The sequence below is a fragment of the Nyctibius grandis genome, chromosome 2 (assembly GCF_013368605.1).
Source record: "Nyctibius grandis isolate bNycGra1 chromosome 2, bNycGra1.pri, whole genome shotgun sequence".
NCBI classification, from domain to species: Eukaryota; Metazoa; Chordata; class Aves; order Nyctibiiformes; family Nyctibiidae; genus Nyctibius; species Nyctibius grandis.
This window is the reverse complement of record NC_090659.1, coordinates 57,300,932-57,321,998: the sequence shown is the minus strand read 5'-3', so window position 1 is coordinate 57,321,998 and position 21,067 is coordinate 57,300,932. Positions and strand designations below refer to the sequence as shown.

Genomic DNA, 21,067 nt, shown 5'->3' with positions numbered 1-21,067 from the left:
TTGGTGCAGTGACTTAATACCAAGATAAGTCAGCGTGATTAAGTATCCTTGTGTCAACCTGAATACCCTTAAGTAATAAGCTGCCTCGTCAGGCGAAGTACGGAGTGCCTGTAGCTTGTGTTGAATTTCTTGAGAGCTCTAAGTGCTCAACAGTTTGAAGGAGGCAATGTGCATCTGTCCCTCATTCCAGCAGACTGGTGAGGTTGCTTTGAGTGGCAACCCTGTGTGTTCATCCTCTTCCCATAGCATGTCCATTTCTGTCTTCTACCTCCTCCCAAGAAAAAGAGTATTTATCTATTGTTCATCTTTGTATAAAAGAGAATTAGCTGCTTTTTAGTTGGGAGTTTGTGTTCTTTCCATCTGTTTCCCTCTATATAAATCCAAAGGGCCAAATTCACTCCTGTGCATTGCCACAACTCCACTTACTCTGATGGAAACAGGCCAAGTTTTGCCAGCTGTGAATTTCACCCAGTGGCTGTAATAACTTCCCCACGTATGGTTTTCCTCCTGTTTATGTTGATCACTTAAGAGCTTTTCGGTGGGAAGAACATTTCTCCCAGTCAGTGGCTCACTGCTGCAAAGTTAACCATTGGCTGTTTATTCCCCAAGGTTGGGCTAAAACGTCTCATTCTCTTGATGCATCTGAAGAAAATGATGGCTGGTCTAGTGCTGAAGATCCGCTGAATTCATCGGATGCGGAGGAAGAAGGAGGCGGAGGGGGAAGCGAGATGAAGCTGGTAACCAGAAATGCTTTGCTATTGAGCTAAGCAAATGTTACTGATACATTGTGTGTGGCAGTATATAGGAATGCTTTTGAAGCTTGCAAGAAGGAAAGTGTCTGCCTTGAAATCCTCAGCTGGGCAAAATTCGAAGGGGAATATCCCCTCCTCTTAAATCAGCCTTGTGTTTGTACCTTGGGAAGGTCCATCTGTGCCTTTGTGTATCCGCATACTAGTGAGACTGTGACTGCTTATGCCAGAGTACAGCAGTCAAGTGATGATATGCTCAGCTACCGTGTCAACAGACTTCCACACATAGATCATGTCACTAGTTTGCGAGTTTGGTTTTGTTTTGGTTTTATTTTGGGGTTTGGTGGGTTTTTTTTAGAGATTTCAATTAATTTTTGTAATGGAAACATTTCACTGAATGTTTTTCAGGGTGTGAGAATTCATGTACTGAATTTGCATGTAACTGAACAGCAAAGTTTTACTGCCTCTCAGTGTGTATATTTACACTGTCTTCAGCATGTACGTGCGTGAGAAAGAAGGGAAAAGTACTGTAATTTCGTAACAAAAGCTGCAACTTACTTTGAAGTACTCAATAGAAATAATTTGTTTATGTTTTTCCTCTGTGTGCATTCAGACTCCTGGTAAATATACAGTTGTGACTGATTATGAGAAAGGAGTTTCTGAAGAATTTACAGTGAAAAGTGGAGATCTAGTTCAACTGATTCGTGAAGGGGAGGATGGACTTTGGTATGCAGATCTGTGTTTGGAAATTTTTATACGCAGAACTGTGTTTGGAAGGCACAAAACTTTCAAAGGCATCAAATGAAGCAATTTGACTTTTTATTTTTTATATTTTTTTAGGTATGTAAAGAACCTGAGCACTGGTAGAGAAGGTTGGATCCCAGCAAACAATCTGCTGATGCTCATAGGCAATTCAAAATCAGCTCAATCTTTAAGCAGCTCTGGTAGGCTATTTATTATAAATGAGATTATTGTCTCTCTGAAGTCCTATTATGAAAGAAAGTTGTGGAAAAAACCCAACCATATCATGTTTTCTTGGGTTTTTTTTTCTTTCCTTTCCCAGAATCAGGCACTGCTTCCAGCACTTTGAGCACATCATCAAGTTGCAGTGATAGCTGCAATGCCAGCAGCATCAGCTTCTCGGACATTAAGGGCTAACGTTACATTTTCACCCCACCTCCAAGGAAGGTAAATTCGGAGTTTGTCATTTTGTGCAGAGTTCTGGACATTGGACTCCAAAGGAGAACCACCAGTTGTGTTGCCAGCTTTGAGTATTTTCACTGGTGATTTTTACAGGTTCTCCCAGAAGATCCCAATGAAAAGTGCATGGAATGTGAAGTTGTAAATAAAGTTAAACAATTTGAAATAGAGTCTTGTAGAAGCTTCTGCTCTGAAGTCTGAAGCTGTAGAAGCTTCTGCTCTGAAGTCTGAAGCTGTAGAAGCTTCTGCTCTGAAGGCGGAAGCTGCAGAGCTGTTAGCATAAAATGCATTTTCTCATTGATATACAATCAGGTTTCTGCAGAACTGTATCATTCCATAACAGCCAGAATCTGGATGTGAGCAAACAAGATGTGTTCAGTGCTAAATCCTCATTGTAAACTAGTAACACAGCAATCACTGTACAGGATAGGTATGAGGAAAATAAATCTGAGTTTACAGTTTCTCCTCCCAAAAAAAACCCTTTCTCCAAGGACGTACCTCAGTCAGTGCAGTGAATGGGACTCTTAGAGCAACCAGGAAGGAGGTTTGGTCCAGCCTTTTCTCTTCTCTTGGGTCTTCAGGATATTCTTGTGCTCCGTAGAGACTGGGATGCAGACATGACCAATTCACTGACCACAACAGCATCAAAAGAAAATATTATTTTATCCTTTCCAACATTTAATAATGTGTGCAATGAAATAGCTGTTTTCTGAGGTATTTTGGCCTCGCAACCAAATTCTTTACCAAGATCACTGTGTTTACATAGTCTTGGCGATTTAGTAGTATCTTTTTCCTTACGCAGGTGCACAATGAAACACAAATGTTCTTATTTGCTAAATGATTTCTTAATTAAATGGTAATTGCATGGTTACCTTCAGCTCTCACGATTAACATGCAGTTACAGGCAGAGGAAACTATTGTGGCTGCACTATGGGTCAAGAGCCTTCCTTCAAATAAACCTCTGAGGGCTAGAAACCAGACGTATTTTTAGTCAGTAGTGTTTGTTGTAGATTTATTAAAAGAGAAAAACACAATGACATAATTTTTCTATAAAAGGGGAGCATGGGAGGAAAAAAAAAAATCTTTATTAGAGAAGAGTCAGACTTAAGCTACAGACAAGTATTTTAAATGTTTTTAAAGGAAGGATAATGCTAAACTTGCCATTTTTCAAGGTGTGATGTAAGCCAATGTTGTAAATTTTTACCTTGTCAGACATTCTTTGCACGTCATCCTTACAAACAGTCCAAAACTGTGTGCATGTATGGAATACCGTATTCATTCCTGTCCATCTCTTTATTTTTACTTTTATGAAAATAGGTTTTTAACTTTTTCATGTACCATATTACTTAAAAATAATGTGGACATTAAGAGCATCATTTTTCAGAAGCACTAAGCACAGCAGATTATGTCAACAGGAACTGCTGTTCATCATCAGCCCCTCTGATGGCTGAGCCCTGAAGTCTATCTTTATGCCAGAATTTTATATTTTAGAGGCTGTAGCTTTGGAAACTTAAACGACAAATACCCTCAAGAAATATTTTACTCCTGGGTTGCAAAAGCAACCCTACCCCAGATGCAATCAAAGTGCAGCTGACCGTGGTCAGTACAAATTGAAACATATATATACACACACATATATTTATGCACATATATATGTGCATGTATGTGCTTGTGTGTATATATATGTGTGTGTAGATATGTATATGTGTGTAGATATAATGTATCAATGTACAAGATGTATTTATAGTCTTCATGCTGCTGAATGTGTCACTTTACAATTCATAAATACATAGGTTTCTTGCAATACTGCAGTATAAAGGCTTATCAGGGTTTTACTTCAGGCATCTTTTCCAACGCAGAAATCCTCTGATCTTTGTTTAATTATCCCATAAAATATTGTGCTGACCGGGAATATTTAGTCTGATATTTAACAATGGAATGGCAACATGAGATTTAGCTTATCTTCATCTATGTAAGTTATTTTGTAAATTATCTGTAACATAATTTACTTAAATATTGCTGTCATTGCTAGGATGAGACTGTCCCTTCATTTCTCACCGCAGCCTCATTTGTGTTATTTCAATGGTTTTCTCCACATCATTGCACTTTAATACAACCCATTTCACCATTTCCTTTTTTACTGCTGTTGTGAATTAGAAGTTCAAAGTCAGAGGTCTCTATTGTAATTATGAAAATTTGAATAAATTTCAGCACTTCTTGCTGAATACCTTTATATAGACATGCTCTGTGTTTTACCTTGTCTTACAGTCTTAAAAGCTCTTTACGGGTATCATGTGAAAACTGAGATAGGCTGAAGGATTTGGGACAGAAAACCAGGTCTGTCTAGCTGTTGCAGGCCTAGAAAGTGAGATGCTTGTCAGGGTCCGTGTGTTCAAATCCTTTGCCTACTCATTCTGGACCGTCTCAGAAAAACGCCATTTTACCCTTGTGATCCTTGTCTCAGTTACCTGGCACTGGGGAATTAAATCATGTCTGCAAGCTGAGGATAAAAAATGAAAGCCAGTGCCAGGTAATCAGATTGATTCCCTTTCTCCCACACACCCTTTTTTGAAAGACTGCACATCGCTGTTGGGCTTTCCCTAAGAAAGCTGTGTACCCAGTGGTTTCCCTCCTGTACACAAGCTCCTCTTGATCCTGTGGTCTCAGCAGAACAAGTTGGAGGTCCATGTCTGGCAACGGCCACAGCTGGGTGAGAAACAAGGAACCACATTCACTCTTGCAGCACCTGAAGAGGAACATGTTTGAGCCTTCACTGATTAATGGCTTTAAGGACCATCATGCCATGGTAGGAGGTGAATTTCACACTGACTGGAGTGATTTGGGCTGAGGTGGTGGCCATGTGCAATTACACGATCCAGCTAAGCTGTTACTGGGATTTGATTGCTTTTATTTATTCTTGTTCCTGTTAACATAACAGCTACCTCTATAGTAGGTAGTCCTACTTTTCTGAGCAAAAGGAGGTCCAACCTTTCTGAGCAGAGCCACACCATACTTAGAGCAAAAGAATAAAAGAATTCTAGCCCGCATTTACCTTAGTGGGAAGTAAAGAATTTTCTATATAAAAACCTAATAGTGATTGATTTCTTTTTAATTGTAACGATGTTTATTTCCTATTGCAAACACTATGGACTCATTTTGGGTTTCTTATATCCTAGATAACTGGCTCAAAGTTGGAGCAGTCTTTCCTAGAGACAGAAGCAGTTTGCTAGCTGAAATACAAAACCCTTTCTCCACTCTGCACAGACGTTGTCAGTGAGCAAAACTGAGGACTTTGGACCACTCATTTTAGAGCACGAGTCTTATGAGGAGCAGCTGAGGGAACTGGGGTTTTTTAGCCTGGACAAAAGGAGGCTGAGGGGAGACCTTATTGCTGTCTACAGCTACCTGAAAGGAGGTTGTAGTGAGGTGGGTGTCGGTCTCTTCTCCCAGGTAACAAGCAATAGGACAAGAGGAAATGGCCCCGAGTTGCGCCAGGGGAGGTTTAGATTGGATATCAGGAAAAATTTCTTCACCAAAAGGGTTATCAAGCAGTGGGACAGGCTGCCCAGGGAAGTGGTTGAGTCACCATCCCTGGAGGTGTTTAAAAGATGAGTAGATGTGGTGCTTAGGGACATGTTTTAGTGGTGGACTTGGCAGTGTTAGGTTAACGGTTGGACTTGATGATCTTAAAGGCCCTTTCCAACCAAAACGATTCTATGATTTACATCACTTATCCCAAAATGACAGGGACTCCCATTCCCCTTCTGTATCCTACGTCAGATTGTTATCATGAACTGCACTGTAATGTGCACAGTGTCCACACAAGCCCCCAGGATTAGCAGTCTCCCTAGATGCTTGGGAGTGAGTGCCATATCTGCCTGGTACAAGGGAGCTACCCAAATTCAATTCCCTTAACTTAGGATGTAGGAATAGAAGAGCCAGATTCTGTTGTCCCTTAGGATTTGGTGTAAACTGTGTCTAGATACCTTATGATCAAAACAAGACATTTAGATGTGGAAGTAGCTTCTCTGGGCTTTCATTTGAAAGGAGATGGATAGGTGACATGTAAGCTATGATGGCCACATTAGCAGTAACTTGTTTATTTTAACAGCTGTTAAGGAAGATAAAGATGAGATCCTCTCAGAGATTCATAAGCAGGTGGAAAGAAATGAATGGCTATGTAAAGACCCTCAGCGGGCGAAGTAGTTTTCTGACCTGTAATAGCAAAGCACTTGATAAACAGCTTCTCCTGCCCTTACAAACACCCTGACAGAGAGGGGAGAGTGAAGAGCAGGTGGGTTATTTTTTGAGGGGAGTGCATGGGGCTGGTGGGTGCAGTGGGGCAAGCAGCACAAAGATGATGTAACTCAAAAAAAACGCTGCAAGTTGTATGCTGAAATAGAAGCTGCACGGAGCTGCTCCCAGTCCAGCAGCAAACTCCCCTCCCTGCTCCCCTCCTGCCTCAGAAGTGCTGCACCTTGGTCCTGCTAGCTCCAGGGACACACTCAGTTATCCCCCCACCTTTTCCCTGACAGTTTTTGGCTAGATCAGCTCCCAGAACAGGCGCAGCGTTCCCCTCCCTGAGTGGTAGCAGCCATGCTCACACCTGTGGCCGCAGCCTCTGCGATGTCCCCACCAGGGACGGCTCCAAAGGCGGCAGGGCAGGGGCAAGGAGTGCCAGGGCAGCGAGGTGCTGCCAGGGCTCTGGTGGAGCGTGGGCAAGGCCGGCACAGCTCTTTCAGCATCTCTTCCCTCCCTTGGCTGCTCAAAATACCTTGTCATATGTAAATAAACACGTGCGTGCACACACACACACACCCCCCCACCATGTCAGTGGGCTCCAACCATTTTGCTTAGTCCAAAGGGTGTCACAGCCAAGCGTCCTCACCCAAAGCTCAAGCCTTTTCTTGAGAAATCTGGGGGCAGCATTATGTCTAGACAAATTCTCGAGAGAAAAAAAGCAGCGCAGCGTCCACAAGAAGCAGGCTGCAGGACAAAGCGGCAACGTTTCCTCATTCAACCTAGCAGCACAGCAAGAAGATGAGTCCCTCAGCCCTTTGCAAGGAGAGGTTGAGCTGCGGCTGGGGCAAAGGAAACCATGAGGAGCTCTGCCAGCTCCTCCACAGCTCTGAGCCCTGCGGGACAGGCCAAAATCCCCCGCGTCATTAAGTCCCTACAGCAGTAAGAGCCCTATTGGTACCAGAGAGATGATGTACAAAAATATGCTCACTGGGCATCTTTGGGCCTCTCCCAAGTACCGCTGCGGCCGCCGCCGCTGCCTGTACCAGCAGCAGCCTAAAGATGGTGGTAGAAAATCAAGGATCAAGTTTTGCATTTTGATTCTGAAAGATTTTTACTCAGCCGGTTTGGTGCTGAAATATTATCTTTGACAAATCAATTGAAGTGAATCGATTAATCGCCTTTCAGGTTTTTCTGTTTACTCATTTCACATCAGTTGACATGACAGTGAAGTCTCCAGCTGCATTTAAAAGGCTACAGATTTACCAGTGGTGCTGCTGCAGCTGTGATGGTCTGGGGACATAGTCAAGAGAAGGTCTGTAGTAGAGTCAGTATCTCTCGTTACCGAGATAGGTGGCATAAAAATACTTTGGGGCACACTGCCTTTATTTTAAATCTAATTTTTCTGTATCTTTTGTTTCCTTTATAGCCAGATATCTTCAGATATCCTTCTCCTCAGGCAGCAAAAGAAGAGGAAGAAATAACCCATGTCAAGATTAAAAAACAAAAGGTTAAGCACTTGTATTCAGAGCTGGTCACAAAGAAATTCTCAAAAATATCATCTCCCCATCTTCTACTTCCTCTTTATGAAAATATTTGCTCCTATAGAGGAGCATATATAGGATACAGAACTCAGTCAAGAGGCAATTAATTTTCTCCTGGAAAGAAATAGTTCTCTTTTGAGGTCTCAAAATGAAATCATTATCTTTAAAGCTTCGCAGCATGATAGTCATATATTTATAGATTAATACATCAGAAACAGGAAATTATTAACTTGAGCACAGGCTCAGCTTGCTTAAGTTAGTCGGATAAATGAATAATGGGAAGTTACTATTGTTATTGGAGATTTAAATTGAATTTTCCATAAATTCATGAGGCAGCTTGTTCCTAAACCTTTCTTACCTAGACACAGCCTTGCAGCTGACTCAAATGGTCTCTTATGGCCTCTTTGAAACAAAAATCATTGATTTAGTTTTTTAAATTGTTCCTGAGTGCTGACTAGAAAACTCATGTTTAAATGGCCAGTGACCTGTTGGATCAGATCAAGTTGCACAGTTCCCAACAGCTTCCATACCTGCCTTCTCTTCAACCCAAAGGATCAAACTAAAAATAGCAAAAGCATAAGAGTTTTTCTTTGAAAAATGTCAGTAGGAAACAAAACAAGAATAAAGAACAGTATGTTCTGAGACATCAGTTCATCATGTCTTCCAGGCTAATGTTTCTGCTTTAGATTTTTTTATTTCACATAGTTAACATTTTTCATGTTTAATTTTTTTAACATTTTTTTTTTGGAAATAAAGGAACTCTGGCACATGCAACGCATACACTAAAAAATACCCTAAATAATTTTTTCTGAACAGCTCTCCCCAAACTGATTCTAGTAGCATCCATGAGCAGCAGGGGTACATGTTTGCATTAGTATTTTTTTTGAAATTGCTCAGAAAACATAGGCCAAGCTCAGAAAACAAGCCGAATCTACAGCCTGCACTGGCAAGGAGATTCATGGAGCAGAATACCAGGGCAATTCGCAAGACCACACAAGAAGAAAAATGACGTAAGACTTAGGGATCTTCTGGGGAAGAAAAGCTAAGGAGCTGACATTTGCCCCTCTGGCTGGGGTCTAAGACAGTAAGGAAGGTGAGCTCTTCTTAAAAAACACAGCTCTTGAACCAAAGAAGTGGCCCAGCTACAGTTAGTAGGAAATAACTTTGAGACGAGACCTGTGAATATGAAGTTCATGAGCAAAGAGTTGTAATGAAGTCCTGGGACTGCTGAATCCCCAGTGACCCTCCTCATGGGCATGGTCATCCCTGTTATCTCTGATGGAACTTAATTGCATGAATTTTTCTTGGAAGAAGGACTGCCCCCATATGAACTGACCATTGTTCCCTGCACTTGGCCTTCTCCCTGGGGTCTAAAAATAGTGAGTGTTTGGCTGTATCCCCAGCCAATACAAGCAAAATCTTTCATGCTTAAGGGATGTCAGCAGAGGAAGGAAGACAGAAAAACATACTGCATCAATCATAGAATCATAGAATCATTTTGGTTGGAAAGGACCTTTAAGATCATCAAGTGCAACCATTAACCTAACACTACCAAGTCCACCACTAAACCATGTCCCTAAGCACCACATTTACTCATCTTTTAAACACCTCCAGGGATGGTGACTCCACCACTTCCCTGGGCAGCCTGTTCCAATGCTTGACAACCCTTTCAGTGAAGAAATTTTTCCTGATATCCAGTCTAAACCTCCCCTGATGCAACTTGAGGCCGTTTCCTCTCGTCCTATTGCTTGTTACCTGGGAGAAGAGACCGACACCCTCCTCGCTCCAACCTCCTTTCAGGTACTTGTATACAGCAATAACGTCTCCCCTGAGCCTCCTTTTCTTCAGACTAAACAACCCCAGTTCCCTCAGACGCTCCTCATAGGGATGTACAGGATCTGCACACTACGAAGGAAGAAGACAAAGGGGTGCCATGGTGCAGAGGTGCTGTGATGCTGCTGTGGACTGGTGGACACCCTGCCCTCCCTGGCAGGGAGATGCCCATCCAGCCTAAGGAAACGTGTCTGGGGGGGGCAATAGTGCAGACCCAGCCTGGCCTCAAGTGCAGGAGGCACAGCCTCATGCTCTGACCTGCGTGACTCGTTCAAATAGACGGGGATAGATCTTTCCCCAAGAAGATGAGACAAAGAGAAATTTTCAAGCAGCTCCAACAAGCTTAGCTTTGGTCTTACTAAGCTGAATGTGCCCTGGCTGTTTTCAACTCACTGCCGTAGCCAAGCGAACAAGGAATAAGGATCACGCTGGGAGGCTACGAGGTGTGGAGAGGGTTCCCAAAAAGCAGAAATGGGGACAGCGTGGGGCTGCTGTAGCTCCTTTTGTATTCCAGTAACTGGCCTCCTTCCTCTGCCCTGGACAGGACCTGCCACCCGTCCCTGACCGTCCCAGGAACTGGGCTGCTGGGAATTATCCAGGCTGTGATCCAGAGAAGTGCCCGGATGCCCTGTCTTGGGAAAGCCATTTCCAGGCAGGACGTCCAGCTGTGCGCACCGCCACTGAACACCAGGACCGCATGTGAAGAACGGCTGCGAGCCCGGCTTTCCTAAGCCATCACAACTTCTGCAGGGAGATACGCTGAGCCTTGGCAGCAAAGGAAAAAATCCCGCTGTTGCTTTTCTTTGCTGTAGCATTCAGATGCAGAGCTGACCCTCCTTCCTTTCCACACAGGATGGGGAGAACAGCCTGGAAAATACTCCAGCCCTCAGGCAACAAGTCACTTCTCATAGGCAAACATGATCTTTACCTCGCTGCTATCTTAGGTAAATATTTCTGCAAGAATGTTGTCAGCTCTCCAGTCTGATGCCCTTAATTGATTTCCATTAAATCAGAGGACTGCTGTGTTCCAGATAAAACATTGGCTGCAGATCAGCCCCTCAAACCCCTATCGCTGCTAATGAAATATAACGTGGATCAGCTCAGCGCCTCTTCCAGCTGGTCCAACTTGTGCAGACCACATGGGTCTTGCAATAAACACAAAGAAAAACAGTGTAGGGTGTTTCTTGCTGGTCAATTAGTGTCTCCAAGGTAATTCAGCCAGAAGTGCAGAGTTTCAGCTGGTGACAGAGAAATGGGAAAAGACATGTCAGCAGTTCGATCATACTCCAAAGCACTGACAGGCCGTATCTTGACTGCCGGTTCAAGATCAGTATCACATCGTTGCTCTCCGCACGCGGGGCTATGCGGCCAAGTTAGTGCCAGTCATATGGATGCAAGGTCCTGGCATTTATGTTTCTCATGAAAAAGGCGTGTTAGATGGAAAACGAAGGCCCGGGGCAGCAGCGTGTGTAACCAGCAGAGCATTTGCACAGGCTGAGAGCGTACTTCAAAACCAAGCTTCCCGCTTGTGTGAAAAGGGCACCTTGCGGGATTTGCATGTGCCCTTCTGCTCAGCTCGCTGGGCTGTCATGGATCTTTTTCTGTTTCCATGACTCGACGGCCCCTCCTCTGGCTCCGAGCATTTGAAGCTGAGCTCTTTGGCCAAACAGTCCTCACTGAAATGTCAATATCCTACCGGGACGCCGGCACGCAGGGCTCATCATGGTGTCCAGGCAGTGCGTGGCTTTGTTTTTCTGCCCTCTGCTACTGATTCCTCTTTCTCTGGATGCAGGTATGTCGTAGGATATGACTGTAATTATGTTTCCTGGCAATAGACCTCTCTCCTGTTACTCAAACGTAATTTTCATTGCAAGTTTTGAGCACTGTTGCATGCTTGTCCTGCCTCCAGTTGTGCCTGTGGGGTATTCTAAGGGTTCTGTTTGCTTTCAGTGGTGGCATCCACACACTTATTTTGCCAGCTAAGGAAAAGTACCTCTAGACTGCTAAATGAATCTATTATCTCACTGCACAGACAGCAGGCAAACCATCAGCTGTCTGCCCACTATGTGAAAAAAGGAACTTGGATTTATTGTCATTTCCTATTGAACTGTGGTATTTTTCAAAGCAAAGAATTGATAGTCTGTCATTCAGCTGATGAGAAATTAAGGAGGTGAGGATCCACCCTGTTTCGCCAGCAGTAGAAGGCAGTGAGGTGGTAGCTCTTCAGGGGCTCCGGTGCACGTCTGAAAATCGACTCCCAAATTAACAAAGCAGCCCCAGTGCTTTCAGATTCCCAGTTAGGCATTGACTGGGTCTCCTGCATTGCGGTGAACAAAGCTGGAAAAATATGTAGCAAAGTCAAAAGCTTTCCAATGTAAATCAGCGGAGGATACTGAAATAAAAGTGGGAGGATGTCCCCTGCCACACGACCAGGCATGCTCTTCTGTCGGAGTCTGTGCCTGTGCACTGATACGTGTCACGTATCTGCAGTGTGAGGTTAATGAAAAGCCTTTAAAGCAAGCCATATTAAATGCATACAGCGTGACTTTGAAATCATGGCAGAAAGACCCAGCTGACATCCCTACAATGGACAAATGTTTATGAAGCACCTTGGGATGAATTCAATGCATGCCACACAACATTTTATTCCTTCAAGTAACTTTGAAATATAGGGAGAATTACTACGATTTTGCATGTAATTCAGCAAATGTTCTGGTTAGACACAAATGTTTAGAGACACCTCACCAGACTGGAACAAACCATCTCAGGATTTATGTTTGTGTGCATGTCGGTGAGGACACACATGAGTCTTGCCCTTTGGTGGCCACCTCAGGGCCCTTCCAGCAGGTAGGAGGTAACTCCTGCTCTCTCAGAGGTCATGTAGTGGAGAACGTCAGCGCTAGATAAAGCCACACATGCTTTTCAGCTTCTAGAATGGAAAGAAACTGTGCTGTGTGTGTTGGACCTACTATCTGAAGTGTGATGGTACCTTAGGAGTCGCTGATGTACAACACTGCTGTAGCATGCCATCTTCATTAAGTGCTGGGCTTAAGCTCATGTGCTGCCACTTTACCTGTGAGGCAGGCCAGAGAAAGGAGGCTTTTTCCCATTTACCTGTTTCTTCTTCAAAGCATTTCAGAAAAATCTTGGGAAGCAGAAAAGCTTTCAGGGGCAATCGTACCCCTGTCCTCTCTGTCTGGAGAGCACAGCTGTAAGACAAACAGAACATGCCGCTGTTTTTCAGTCTTTCTCAAGCAGGAAGAGGCAAGCAGCGTTTTGAAAAGGCAAAGACGAGCCAACAGCTTCTTTGAAGAGATAAAACTGGGGTCATTAGAGCGAGAATGCATGGAAGAGAAGTGTTCCTTTGAGGAAGCAAGAGAGATTTACCGTGATGATGAAAGGACAGTAAGTAACAGGGGGCTGGGTGAGCGCTCACTGTCAGATGGACTCCCCCTACTCAACGGTGTGCTTTGTCACTTTAAACTGCGAGAGCAAAAAAGCACTTTGTGTCCTGCTCTTTGTACCTTTCTCTTATATTTATAGGGGGACATGCAGCAGCAGTGAGTTGCAGGAGGAGGGCATACTGCATGGGCTGCCCCAGGCAGTACCGATCTGGGGGATGGAGGGGAAGACTCTCTAAGTCACATATTTGTGTGCGTTACACAGTGCCCTTCCCTTTGGTATATGAAAATAACGTAGAAGCTAGATAATAATGTAGAATACTTTATGGATACCAACTGTCATAAATTATAAAGGCACAAGGGGCATCATTGTGGCTGCCTGTAACCCCTCCTGTGCTACAAGGGCTGTAGGACTTAAACCTAAGTTAATTTTCTTTAATTAAATCTCACATCTTTTTCTTCCAGAAAGAGTTCTGGCACATCTATTCCGGTACGATCATTTGGGATGTTCCAGCAGCTGCGAAAACACTCCCGCTGCTGCAGCTCTTCATGTGAGCCAGACTGACATTGAATGTTTTTACAGACCCTAACCAGTGTGACTCCAACCCCTGTCAGAACGGCGGGAGTTGTGATGACCAGTTTCAGGATTACGTGTGCCGCTGTCCCGTCGCATATGAGGGCAAAAGCTGTGAAAAAGGTCAGCTATGGCATAGCTTAACAAAATAAAAATGTCATTATTAACTGAAATGCGAGGCATTGAAATAAACAATAGCAATCCAATCATTATCCTTCTGCATCATTCTAGCAGCGACAGCTACTGTTCACACTGCCTGTGGTGGTGTGTGATGGATCTAACCAGCGGTCAGTCAGGCACTGCAAGGCAGCAAGATAATTATTACCCTATGATGATGACTTTGTAAAAAAACAATAATTGCCTTTTGTGCATCATCTGAGAGAAAAGGAGGGTTTATTTTTTTTCCCACCCAAGTGCTGAAGTTGCTTTGACCTAGAAGCACGGTGCAGTAGGTGAAGGAGATCTACGCTGCATACGCATCATACAAAGCCCGAGGGGACAGATCCAGCGGTTAATGAAGTCAATATAAGTCTTTCCATTTATTTCAGTGGGCACTGCATATTGACTGCTCCATTTATACCCTCACAACACGCTGAGCCCAAACAAGGACTAGGCACTCGTCAAGTCCAACCAGGCAGTTTCAACAGTCATCCCAGAGCATCCTTCTGCCAAATGACAAAATGCAAAATAGTTGTAATTTTTCAGCCATACATTACGATCATTACCACACAATTACACCGCCTCCATCCTTTAGACAGCTCAGGTACTGTATAAAAGCAGACTAATTTAATTTTAGGTGTATATTTCTTAAGCATAGCCTTCTGTAATCCCTGGAGATCCAGGCCTACCTACTTTTGCCAAATGGAAGGCACTTTTGATGCAGTCGCTGTACATAAATCACAGGAATCTGCTTTACTGCCTTGCTTCCCTCTCAGCATTTCTAGTTGCTATTGACTCACGGTAAGCACCAAAGTCTGCATTCAGAAACTTAAATACTCTTTCTCTGTCATTAGCCGTGGCTGACAAACTGAAGTGCATTTACGACAATGGTGGCTGTGAACAGTACTGTACTGATGAGCAGTCTGAAAAACGAGTGTGCTTCTGTGCGGACGATTACGCTTTAGCGAGTGATGGCGTGTCCTGCATTCCCCAAGGTAAGATACTACCTGCCCCATGCTAAGTGTAAGCCAGCCCTGGAAGAAAAGTTTTCAACACATACACATCAGGAAGTGCAAGGTATAACCCTTAGCCACCAGCTCTCCACCTCTTCTTCAAGGGCAGAGTCCAGAGCAGTAGGTTTGGGCTTCTGGTGGAAGCTAGATAGTCCAGAAAAGCAGGCAGGGAAGTGTGCACAGCAAGCAGGGAGCTTTTTGGACCCCTCCTTCCTGGCCCCAGAGAGGGGGAATATTTGGGGAAAGTATTTTTGGGGCAGCATTGTTTTACTGTTGGATCTCCAATCTGAATTTGTGACTATGGATTTTATTACCATATTTATTTCAGCACAGGAGTCAAGAGAGGAAGAGGCCCATTAACACCAGAGAAAATCAGTCATTTTTTTTTCTCTTTTTTTTTCCTATTTGGTAAGACCAATACACTTTTGGTATTCCTTTAGACACTACGGCTAGATATTTCTCTTACTCATCTAACAAGGTAAATTTCAACTGGGACTAGGATAGCATAAGTTAATTATTTTTCCAATACCTAAGCTGACACCTGACTCTATTGCAGATGCCTACCTCAATTACTTCATTAGAGGGGAAAAAGAGACACCTGGGGATATGAAAATAAAGGACAGAGCTGCAGGGAGCATGTGAAGTAATTCTGAGGCACAACACCCCCCTACACACACCTCAGTGGAGCACTCATGCAGAGAACTGATAATGACAACCTTGCTCTCAACAACAGCAATTTCATTAGAAAACACTGTGTAGTAATGGGCTTATCCCTTATTAGCAGATTCTGCAATATCACGTGATGGGGAAGCTGCTCTTGTTAAAAGCTGAGAACAATGAATTCAATATTCCCCACAGGCTTTTCAGCATGTCTTCCCCTGTGAGGAAGATTTGTTGCTGCTTGCTTCTTGGGCACCAAAATACCCATAGCACTGACTGTGTGTTGCAAGGAGACAAAACTTTGTAACTGCCAGACTGCCAGCCCCTTCACCATCCATCTGCTGTCTCTCACAGTGTCCCTTTCAAGTGCTCAAACTTGTGTTGCCCTGAATACAGTTTAGAGGGTATGGGTTTGTGTTACTTCCATGCTGATCTTTCACCAGCTGCCACCAAAGAGCTAGTCCTGTTTCTCCATACCATGCCTGTACCTGCAAAAGCTTGATGCTGTCTTTGCATCAGACGAAGTAATTGGCACGTTCAGGCTATTACAGTTCCATGGAGATGTCGGATTCAACTCAGCATAGACTGTAGTGCCCTGGCTCCCACAGTGATAGGGAGTGAGCACTCCTCCTCACAGTGTTATCGCAGAGTGACTGCTGGATGGAAGGAACGGTGTGTTCAGTTACAGCACAGCCGCATGGCACACAAAAAAACCCCAAAGGTAGACCTTCTTCTTCTTGAAATTAAAACTCTATTGGGTGAAGGATGTACTGAAAACACCAAGGCTTCCTCTGCACTGCAGTTCAGTCACAGGTTCAGTCCTTCAAGATTCGATTATCTTACTGCCAATCTTCACATGCTTGCCCAGGCTTCAAACGGACCTTAGACTGAGATGTGCAGTCCAGAAGAATCAAGGATGCTCTGGACCCAAGCAACCTAGGCACAGTCTGCCAGGACGCATACCAGAAGACATAGTGTCTGCTCGTAGGAGATCTTTGGGTCCACCCAAACAAGGGATAGCAAGCTGCACGTCCCATACTTAACCCTGTGTCTCACCGTGCTACAGCTGCTGTGCACTTAGTACAACTGAGTTAAAGTCAGCAGGGTCACTGAAAATATGTAGGGTACAAAGCTTGACAGAGTCACTTCTGCTCTCTAGCCCGCAGCCTACCTCATCGTGCTGACATATATCTTAAGCAGGTATATTGTTTGCAAACTCCTGTGGCAGGTGAATAGATGTCAATGACAATGTATGGGCCTGCACTCTATTTGTAAAAGCATTTCTGGCTGTTTCCAAACAAAAAGACTACTTACCTGCCGAGCTACTTTAAATTACTTTTGAGAACTCATGCTCCCAGACTAGAAAGCAGTTTTTCAGCTAAGATAACTTCACTGAAGACCTTGCATATTTTACTGTGAATTCAGTGCAACAAAAATCATACTTGCTGCCCTTTGTTTTTTTTTTTCTTTTTTTTTTTTTTTTTTTTCAGTGAAATACCCATGTGGAAAAATACCAGTGCTGGCCAGTAAAAATGCAACTGCACAAGGGAGAATAGTAGGTGGTTTAATCTGTCCTCCAGGTGAATGTCCATGGCAAGTGAGTCTTCAGAAATCTTTCATTGCCTTTTTTTTTTTCCTTATGAAACCACTATCTTAAATTCATTGTTCTAAATCTATTATGTTAAAAAAATCCATTAAAAGTGCCAAATCTGGATAACCAAATTCCCTCTTCATCCATAGCCAGCAGATCCGCCTGTTTCAATGATTCATCTTAGCCTTGTTCTGGAGTGCCTGCTTTCATAGGAGCAGAGTGGTAATAGAACTTCCTTTATATCCTGACCCCTTAGTCCTTTACCTTACTGCCAGCAAGAATTTTAGCTGCAGCTTGCAGGGATGCACTCTTGGCCAGAACAGGCAGGGTCCATACTACAAGATGGAGAAAATGTCAATGGAAAGATTTCCCCCTCCTAAATTCTCCAGACAATCAGCACTGTATTCTCAAACACAATTGCATAAAGTGACAGAAAGAAGCAATATAAAACCTGACTACTGAGATTCAGGTCAAGCTCATGTTTAATGTAATTTGTTTTGTATTGGCAGGCCCTTATAATAGAGAATCAGATAGAAAAGTGTGGCGGTACCCTTCTTTCCCCAGAGTGGGTGGTCACCGCAGCTCACTGTTTGGAGTATACTCATCCTATACAGCTTCGGGTGAGACTGGGTATGTATCTTCCCCTCCTGGTGGCATTGAGCTTTGGCTGCGGTGGCAACTTCTCATCCTGACAAACCAGAATAAAAGACAAAAAGTGCAGGCTTTGGTAGAATAAGGGAATTGTCCTTAAGAAGGGTCAGACTAGAAACCCCCTATCATCCTGGCTTGTATCAGAAATAGTGTGGCCAGCAGGACAAAGGAAGTGATCATTCCCCTGTACTCAGCACTGGTGAGGCCGCACCTGGAATACTGTGTTCAGTTCTGGGCCCCTCACTACAAGAAAGATGTTGAGGTGCTGGAGAGAGTCCAAAGAAGGGCAACGAAGCTAGTGAAGGGTCTAGAGCACAAGTCTTATGAGGAGCGGCTGAGGGAACTGGGGTTGTTTAGCCTGGAGAAAAGGAGGCTGAGGGGAGACCTTATTGCTCTCTACAACTACCTGAAAGGAAGTTGTAGCGGGGCGGGTGTTGGTCTCTTCTCCCAAGTAACAAATGATAGGATGAGAGAAAACGGCCCCAAGTTGTGCCAGGGGAGGTTTAGATTGTATATCAGGAAAAATTCTTCACCGAAAGGGTTATCAAACATTGGAACAGGCTGCCCAGGGAAGTGGTTGAGTCACCGTCTCTGGAGGTATTTAAAAGACATGCAGATGTGGTGCTTAGGGACATGGTTTAGTGGTGGACTTGGCAGTGCTAGGTTAACAGTTGGACTTGATGATCTTAAAGGTCCTTTCCAACCAAAACAATTCTATGATTCTATCTCTTCAAAATTCTGAGGAATCAAAGATCTGCCTGACACAATCTGCGATTAATAACTTTTCCAGGTGAACATGCAACAAATTATGATGAGAAAACCGAGCAAGAAAGTGGAGTTGCCAAGATAATCATTCATGAAGGATACACGAATGGACAAGTCAATAATGATATTGCCCTCCTGAGACTGGAAACACCTGTGAATCTCACCGATTACGTGGTGCCGATATGTTTGCCTGAAAAACGGTTTGCAGTGTATGAACTGTCCTCCATCAAGTTCTCCACAGTGAGTGGATGGGGACGCCTACTAGATGGAGGTGCCACCTCTTCTGTTCTGATGAGAGTTGATTTGCCACGTGTAAAGACACAAGAATGTGAAAAGGAGACCGACTTAACTATTACAGAGAATATGTTCTGTGCAGGAGACCTGACCGGCATTAAAGACTCCTGCAAGGGAGACAGTGGTGGACCTCATGCTACAAAGTACAGGAACACTTGGTTTCTGACTGGGATTGTCAGCTGGGGAAAGGGCTGTGCTGTTAAAGGCAGCTATGGAGTTTACACAAGGGTATCCAAATACATCGACTGGTTGAAGAAGCACATGGATTAATGATGCTGAACCAGAGCATTTCCAGATTGTCCCTCAATCTGTGCCATTTTCCTATTGAAGCATTCCTTCGTTATCTTAGACACATGTGATACCCACACCACTATTAATGATTTGAAATGATCCTAATGCCTACTTGAATATATAAAATAACTTCCCTTATCAGTATTGTTTGTAAACTTGCGTGTCTTGTCAAGCAGGCACGGAATGGCCTTAACGAGTCGGACTCGGAGTCTCCCTCATTCTGCATCCATTTCTGCTAAGGGACAGAGCTAGATGCTGACAGAAAGACTGTCAGCAACCCATCAAGCATACCATGATCCTTCCTCAGGCTACCCTCCCAGCTTCTGGTAATCAGTGATATACAGACTTCCTGAGCCAGAAGTTGCATTAGCATTGAATAGTCATGAACGAACCTGTTGTCCACAAATGTGTGCAATCTCTTTTGAACACAGTTATGCTTCTGGTTTTCACAACTTCCTATGCTGATAGGTCCTGCAATATAATGACGCAACAGAAGAAGAAATAGAAAAAGTGTTTCTTTTAGCTTATGTTAAAGTAGCCTTCTCCTGCAGTTGCAGTGGCAACAGGTAGATTTGAGGGGGAGGAACTGTAGATAGGCTCCAGGACTAGAAAGCTGGGAAAAGTTTAATTCCACATTTACAGGTCTGCAATTAAAACTTTATTTTAGTCTTCTTGCACCCAACATTATTGAAGTAAGGCTACTAATATTTAACCCTATATTTATGAGTGGTGAAGAATACCACTGATATATCTTTGCCTTGGATATAAGATATATCCATAATACCATAATATCTTCTATATCTTATTCTCATCAATACAGAAGAGGGCAAATGAAAGCGAGTGTTTGTTTAACTAACTTGTTGTCCAGTATAATCTAAATTGTGATCTCTGAGTTCTAAAACCAGAATGGGACAATTGTCTGACCATCTGCAAAACACTGGTCAAAGACCGTTCTCTAAAGCCTTAATGCATAAGTGGTAGAACCTGAAGGGGTCTGAAAATACCATCAACTATACCATGAAAAAATGTACCTTCTAATCTAAGCATGAAAACTGTGAAAAGGTGAGGGAGATAAAACTGACCAGGAGATTAGAAAACAGTTTAATTACCTTATGCAAAACTTACACTTTGGATTCTGCTCCGGCAGGGGGATTGGACTAGATGATCTTTTGAGGTCCCTTCCAATCCCTAACATTCTGTGATTCTGTGATTCTGTGATTCATTCAAATCATGCTGAATATCAGCTCAATCACAAAAGCTTATCAGCAAGTAGGACACTTACAATTGACCATACTCTTATTATCAGAGGAAAACGTTGACATTATATGGTACATATACCATGCAATACTGAACATCCTACAACCTGCCTTCTGACATAGAAGAATGGTATGCTATTCATTTAAGTAGCACACTGAATTGGGAAAAGCAGCAAATTCCAGAGACCTGAGGGCTGACAGTGTGAAAACATACCCCAGAAGTTCTCATTACTCTTAAGGGAAGGCATATATGCCAGCAGAATATATTCCCAGGGAGGAAGGTGACTAGGAGCAGCAACCAGCAAACAAACCCTCATTTTCACTGAGACGAGGCACTCGGCATGGCGAAACCCCTCAAGCTAGAATCGTTCTGGGTTTTCCATGCTCCATAGGGTGATTTCCTCTCTGTAACGTTCCAGTGTAAATATTGACATTTCTGAACAAATCATCATCGTGCAGAAAAAAAGGGTAAAATGATGAAAGAAAACAACCAGTACTAATGACTGCACAGAGTGACTTTTTCAAAACAAAACTGGAGTTTAGGTATATTTTTACTATAACAGCCTGTTTAAACAAGCCAAGAAGATGAAGGAGACCTGACAGCAGGCTCTGGAAGCACCAAAGACGTGACCTGCACAGCGCACAGACCTCTGCAGGTGCAGCCGAGGGAAACCTCCCCAAAAAGGGGAGATAGAGGCCAGCTCCCAGCGAGCGCCAGGCCAAGGTCCCCAGGCCCTGGGTGTCGAAGGCAGAGAGCCGGCAGGTTATGGTGTTGGGATGCGGGAAAGACGGGTGGGAGCTGCCAAGGGTGGCGGGTGTTTTGTGGAGGGAGCCCGGCTTCGCCCCT

The 21,067-nt window shown here is 43.7% G+C and overlaps 2 protein-coding genes across 7 annotated transcripts in view; both read left to right on the top strand.

Annotated features, from left to right (window-relative positions):
* Positions 1-8,359, top strand: part of MCF2L (MCF.2 cell line derived transforming sequence like) — a 110,434-nt gene extending 102,075 nt beyond the window's left edge. For 3 of the 6 annotated variants that reach the window (XM_068425171.1, XM_068425170.1, XM_068425172.1), the window contains 5 exons: positions 610-737; positions 1,363-1,475; positions 1,590-1,693; positions 1,813-5,375; positions 7,618-8,358. In XM_068425171.1, the coding sequence (XP_068281272.1) occupies positions 610-737; positions 1,363-1,475; positions 1,590-1,693; positions 1,813-1,907 (440 nt within the window). In that variant the 3' untranslated portion in view covers positions 1,908-5,375; positions 7,618-8,358. Of the gene's footprint in view, positions 1-609; positions 738-1,362; positions 1,476-1,589; positions 1,694-1,812; positions 5,445-7,617 lie in introns of those variants that run through there. The other 3 variants (XM_068425168.1, XM_068425173.1, XM_068425169.1) reach the window with 2 other exon arrangements.
* A 1,016-nt stretch (positions 8,360-9,375) lies between these two features.
* On the top strand, positions 9,376-20,107 carry F7 (coagulation factor VII). Its single transcript, XM_068425174.1, has 8 exons — positions 9,376-11,357; positions 12,810-12,970; positions 13,432-13,456; positions 13,550-13,663; positions 14,554-14,694; positions 16,863-16,969; positions 17,473-17,593; positions 18,405-20,107. Exons 1-8 carry the CDS (start codon positions 11,288-11,290, stop codon positions 18,941-18,943), a joined length of 1,278 nt encoding a protein of 425 aa, XP_068281275.1. The 5' UTR covers positions 9,376-11,287; the 3' UTR covers positions 18,944-20,107.
* The last annotated feature ends 960 nt before the right edge of the window (positions 20,108-21,067 follow it).

Bases quoted from the DNA above. Each gene is read 5' to 3' on its own strand.
- F7 (XM_068425174.1), top strand. From the start codon at position 11,288: ATGGTGTCCAGGCAGTGCGTGGCTTTGTTTTTCTGCCCTCTGCTACTG. The intron at 11,358-12,809 runs GTATGTCGTAGG...GCTGTTTTTCAG, and splicing joins TCCTCTTTCTCTGGATGCAG to TCTTTCTCAAGCAGGAAGAG. The intron at 17,594-18,404 runs GTATGTATCTTC...TAACTTTTCCAG, and splicing joins ACAGCTTCGGGTGAGACTGG to GTGAACATGCAACAAATTAT.